Source organism: Fragaria vesca, linkage group LG2, assembly GCF_000184155.1.
Source record: "Fragaria vesca subsp. vesca linkage group LG2, FraVesHawaii_1.0, whole genome shotgun sequence".
Classification (NCBI taxonomy): Eukaryota; Viridiplantae; Streptophyta; class Magnoliopsida; order Rosales; family Rosaceae; genus Fragaria; species Fragaria vesca.
In genome coordinates this window covers 2204217-2210331 of record NC_020492.1, presented here as the reverse complement: position 1 = coordinate 2210331, position 6115 = coordinate 2204217, and the positions used below count along the sequence as shown (strand labels likewise).

Here is a 6115-nt window from a genome sequence, read left to right as displayed (position 1 = left end):
TAGAGTTCCTCATGCCAGACACGCGGGTTCAACTCCAACATCTTGCGGAGGATGCCAAGGATGACTTTATTACTAGCCTCCGCCTGGCCGTTGGACTGTGCATAATATGGCGTAGAGTGGAGAAGCTTGATTCCGTAGTCGTTTAAGTACTTAACAACTGAATCAGCCATGAAAGCTGCCCCCCTGTCCGTAACGATACACTCCGGGATACCAAAGCGGGAGATGATATTGCGGAAAATAAAGTTGCGCACCGAGTTGGCGGAGGCAACCTTGAGTGGTTCGGCCTCGACCCATTTGGTAAAGAAATCGGTGGCGACGATAATGAACTTATGCTGCTCAGAAGAATGGGGATGAATGATGCCAACGAAATCTATCGCCCAACCGCGACCCGGCCAAGGTTTAATGATAGGCTGCAACGGGATGTTGGGAATATGTTGCACTGGTCCGTGAGCCTGGCAGTCTTGGCAACCTTTGGCGAAGGCAATACAGTCTTTCAGAATTGTTAGCCAGTAGTACCCATGGCGACGGATTAACCAACGCATTTTTGGCCCGGCCTGGTGCGAACCGCAAACTCCACAATGGACTTCGCGCATGATACGTTTAGCTTTGTTCCCATACACGCAGCGGAAATCGTTTCCGTCTTCCCCACGCCGCCGGAGTTCGCCATTGCGTAAAACAAAGTTTAAGGTGAGGAAACGTATTTGCCTGGAGTGAGCGGCGTCGTTGGGGTTCTGGAGGTAGGCGATAAATGGTAGCCGCCAATCCTCGTCGATAGGGTCCAAGGCCGCAACTTCGGGGGTGTCGGCCTGAAATTGCCCCCTAGCGATGAAAGAGGGAAGCGTGCGGCGTTCGACTTTGAGCAAACGTTCGCGCACGCCGTCGCGCAGGCTGAGACCAGACGCTACTTGGGCGAGCTCGTTGGCGGCGAAGTTGAACTCACGTGGTATGTGCTCGATGTAGACGTCGTCGAATCGGTCCAACACCTCAAATGCCTTGCGCAGGTATGGCTCAATGGACGAGCTGAAGCACTTAAACTTTTCCACCAGCTGGTTAACGACCAACAAAGAATCGCCAAAGATCTGAACCTCGCGGACTCCTAAATCCAACAAAATCTCTAGGCCGATGATCAGCGCCTCGTACTCAGCCTGGTTCTTGGTGCATTTGAAATCGAGCTGGAACGAGTAGGAGAAGCGATCTCCAGCGGGATTGGCTATGGCTATCCCGGCTTCGGCCGCGGTATCAGTTCGTGAACCATCAAAGTACAGGGTCCATGGAGCGAGTGTCACGGCAGCGAATTCCAACTCTCGAAACGCCGTGAGCTCTGAAGGTGGGTGATGAGCGAGAAAGTCTGCTATTGCCTGTCCTTTTACTGCCTTTTGCGGAACATATTGCAACGAGAATTCGGACATGGCTAAGATCCACTTGCCGATGCGTCCCCGTAGGATAGGGCGGGAGAGCATGTATTTGACCAGGTCGGATTAAGCGATCACAACCGTGGTAAAGGCAAGCATGTAATGACGCAGCTTGCACCCTACAAAATATAGGGCAAGACACAACTTTTCCATAGGGGAGTATCGTGTCTCGCACTCAGTTAACACCCTGCTAAGGTAATAGACAGCGTGTTCTACCCCGTTCACATCGTCTTGGGCCAGTATAAAGTTTAAGCGGGGTACCGTCGCGAGGAGGGATCATGACTGGTGGGTTCGTCAGGTAGTCCTTGATCCGATCGAAGGCCTGTTGATGTTGTGGTTCCCAGACGAACTCGGTTGCCCCCTGGAGCTTGAGGAGGGGTGAAAAAAGCTGGACCTTCCCTGCCGCGTTTGATATACCATCAGATTCGCCCGAGCAGCTGTTGGAGCTCCTTTTTGGTGGTGGGGGGCGAAGCGGTGATTACCGCCTGTACCTTGTCTTTTGGGATTTCGATGCCTCTTTGATGCACTAGGAAACCGAGGAAATCGCCGGCCTCCGCGAAGAAAACACACTTGGCGGGGTTCATCTTCAGGTTATGTCGGCGCATCCGTGTAAACACCTGCCGCAGGTCCTCAACGTGGGTTGCCCATGTTTTGGTTTTGACTACCACATCGTCGATGTATACTTCGATCAACTTTCCCAAGATGTCATGAAAGATGAGGTTCATGGCGCGCTGGTACGTTGCCCCCGCGTTTTTAAGTCCGAAAGGCATGACAACATACTCGAACGCACCGGCAAAACCAGGGCAGCGGAAAGCGGTCTTGTGTCGATCTTCCTCAGTGACGGGAATCTGATGGTATCTAGCCGTTCCATCCATAAAGGATAACACCTCGTGCCCCGCGGCGGCATCAATGAGTAGGTCAGCCACAGACATGAGGTATATATCATTCGGTGTTGCGTTGTTTAGGTCGCGGTAATCAACACAGACACGCATCTTGCCATTTTTCTTGCGAACGGGGACAACATTGGACAGCCACTCGTTATACTTTGCCACGCGAATGATGCCCGATCGGTGCATGCTTTCGATCTCCTCCTTGACTACGATCTGAGTCTCAGTTCGCATGAATCGGCCGTCCTGCCGTACTGGACGTCGGTCGGGATAAGTTGGTAACCGATGGCAGACCAAGTCTGGGGACAAGCCGGGCATGTCTTCGTATTTGTTGGCGAAGCAATCCCTGTATTCGCGTAACAGGGCAAGAAGGGCTTCATTTTCGTCTTTCGCCAACTTAGCACTGATAGAAATAAGTAAGGGCTTTTCTGCAGTCCCTACATCAACTTGTGAAATGGGGTCGCAGACTTGAGGTGGTGTGTCGTCCAAGGCGGCGGGAGCTAAGTGAATAACTTCCTCCTTGGTATCGGAATAATCCACCACTTCATCTACATATTCCATAGTCGCGACCTTGTCGTAGGCTTCGCGTTCTGCCCAGTACGAAAGGAGTCTTTCGCACAAGGACTCGCCAGCCTCGCGTGCCTCCTCTGAGAAGGCACTATTCATCAGAACGGGGTGTGGGATTCGCGATGGTGTGAGGACGTTGCAAATCGTCCTTTGCCTGGGTAAGTCCCCATCGCGTTAGATTGGAGGCCGTTATTCCATATGGGCGGCCCTTGTTATCGACGCCTTGAACATCCAACGGACCCAAGTCTGTAGTATAATATCGGGCATCATTGAAGTTGGCGGAGATAGAGAATGGCCGCGGGTCGGCTTTGATGATGACTGCTTCACGGTTCTCGGGTGTCCCAAATCATGAGTTCTTGGTGCATGGAGGAAGGCACGCAGAAACTTCTGTGGATCCAGTCTCGGCCAAGAATCATGTTGTAGGAGGAAGTGCATTCGGCGACGAAAAAGGTGTAAACCCGTGATGCCGGCCCGACCTTGACCCGTAGAAATAGCAAGCCTAGGGTTCTGGACACTTGCCCGGTGAAGTTCTTGACTGTCAAGGACGTGGTTTGGATCATCGAGCGCGGGATGTCTAGGAGTCCCATGGTACGGGTTGTGACAACATTGACCGCGGCACCGGTGTCGACCATGACTTTGTTGATCATCTTTCCTTCGACTTCGGCCGTGATATACAGTGGCCGCATGTGAGTGGCCATGTCCAAAGTTGGTGTGGAGAAGGTTAGAGTTTGCTTATGTTTGATGCTGCTCGTAATTTCCACCTGTGGGGCGTCGTCGGCCTATACCGGAACTGGGCCCATTTCGCTGCTGCATGGCGGGGGTATGCTACTGACATCCTCGCTGCTGACGGGAATATCCGCCGCACTGCAGGTTGTGTTCGGTGGAAGAGCGTATCTTTCTGAAATGAAGAACACCATCCCGACTTGAAAGGAGAATTGTTCAGGGACTGGGACCAGGGGAGTGTCAATGATCCCGTGTTCCCCTTCGAGCACCGCGAAAGCATCTGCTTCGCGGCTAAACCCTTCATCAGCACCCCATCCTGAGACCTCTACCATATTACAGGTGAATGATTCTGCCTGCTCTTCATCCCGGTCTTCCTCTAGGTTAAGTCGAGGTTCTGAATGTGTCTCGTCGTCTTCTGAATTCTCGCGGAAACGTTGGGTTATTTGTTGGGCGAGGTTAGGACTGGAGGGCGCCTGTGCAGCTATTGGTGGCTCTTGAGCCTCGGGTTGCCACGGACGCCATAGTGACTTGGTTGAAGGCTGGTGGTCCTTGACGGGTTGTTTGTCTGTTGCCAAAGGAGCCTTATCGCTGTCTTCCTTTTTCAACCGTTGTAGGACGGATACTCGGGGAACCATCCGAGTCTCGGGCTCTAGGGTGGACCGTGTCCGAGGCTGGGGTGGTGGTGGCTCCTTTCTGATATTGGCCTCCGGATTTTGACGTTCCCGTTGCTGTGAGGGCTGAGACGGTTCGCGTTTGGACTCTGGGTCCGAGGTCGTGAACAGTTTACGCCTAGGACCGGTAGGCGGGTCCCTTCTCCGCTCGGGCTCCGGTGACGGCCTGCGCCTGGAAGGCTGTTGATCCCTCCTCTTTTCAGGCTCTGGTGACGGTTTGGGCCTAGCAGGCTGTGGATCCCTTATTCTTTTAGGTTCTGGTGATGACCTGCGCCTGGAAGGCTGTGGATCCCTTCTTCTTTGAGGTTCTGATGATGGCCTGCGCCTGGAAGGCTGTGGATCCTGCTTTGGTGGAACCGTGAGTCGGCAAAAGACGTTTGCTTTGGGTGCAGGCTCGTCGCTGAACTGCTCGCAAATCCTTGGGGGTGTGACAGGCGACATTTGAAGGAATACGCGCAAACCCTCTGCTTCCCTCCACATCCGTTCAGGCGTCTGTGCGAGCTGTGAGGGGCGTACAGCGCCCTCTTCGACAGCCCGTAAGGCACGTAGGATACTACCGTATCGCTTTTGGAGCTTTCGCTTCTTAGACCTGCTAATGGTGACTGCCTTGCCCCCTTGCTGTGTGTACCAGACTCCATCCTTGATTGCGAATTTGGACGTCGGGGGAATATAGGGGTCGGTTAGGACGCCTTTACGAGGGCTCGAGGCCTCGTTGTTGTGACGCTCACCGCTGGAGTCTGACATGTCCATCTCACTTGTGGCAGGGGATGAAGGTACCGCCTCTGCCCAATGTGTATAGACGAACGTCTCGAGACGTTCAATCCTCCTTTCCAGCGCTTCTCGAGTCCTGGGACTCATAGGCTGGGGATCTTCAACGGGGAACAGTCCATCGTCCCTCATGACTGCTTTGCCCTTATCTTTGCGGGAGGGGCGGTCTGGTTCGAGCTTAGCGACCAACTGTCGAGCTGGGTCGTCTGCTTTCCCCTGTTGGTTATTCGGGACAGTATAGTTATTCGCCGGCCGTTTGCGATTTCGGCCCGATGGTTCACGTAAACCTGCATTTGGCGACAAGTCTAATGTGATTCTTCGCTGGCCGACTCGAGGCCAAGCGAAGTCAGCCGTTGCGATCATGAAGTCGCCCTTATTCTCAAAGCGAATATACCCGAGGTCGAGCCAGTCTTGAACCTGTTCTGTGCCCCCAGCTATTATGAAACTTGCAGTGAATGCGCCCCTTCTTATATTCTATGTAAGGCAAAGAATTAGCCACTGTGACGAGCCCATCGTCAATGAGATCGTCTAAAACCTCATCTGCAAGATCTTCGTTGTAGGTGTATTGGCGACGTGGCCAGCGGGTACTGTCGTCACCTTCCTCGCGGCCCCTTTTAGGTGCCCGGCGTCGATCGTCGTCCTTGGTTTGATTGGCCCAGTTTACCTCAACCATGCCAACTACAGGCGGGAAAGGGTCTATATCAACCAATGAGGCCGTACTACCCGGTGTTTTCATCTTTAACTCGCCTGAGTTCAGCCATGTCTGCAGCTGGTCTCGAAGCTTGACACAATCTTTGGTGTCATGATTGTAAACATTATGGAAGGCGCAGTACTTCTTGTCCTTCAACTCCTCCTTGGGCGGGATCTTATGATCCAGGCGCACATATCTCGCCTCTATCAGGTCATTAAAGACCAGATGGGCGTTCTTAGCATCATAGGTGTACGACTCGTATTCTGGCTTGGTCCATGCAAAGGACTGGATGGTGATTGGCTCACGTGTCATCTTCAGGTTTTCAATTTATGAGCTAATGGCTTGCCAGTCAATTCTACTGCACCGATGTCATCCAGGTCCTGATCCGTATGAACT

General features: G+C 53.1%; 1 protein-coding gene across 1 annotated transcript in view; it reads right to left on the bottom strand.

The window, feature by feature from the left end:
• LOC101313385 overlaps window positions 1-1409 on the bottom strand; it is a 2107-nt gene extending 698 nt beyond the window's left edge. Inside the window, exon 1 of the mRNA XM_004292021.1 lies at window positions 21-1409. Coding sequence (XP_004292069.1) covers window positions 21-1409 — 1389 coding nt within the window. The remainder of the gene's footprint in view (window positions 1-20) is intronic.
• Window positions 1410-6115: the final 4706 nt, after the last annotated feature.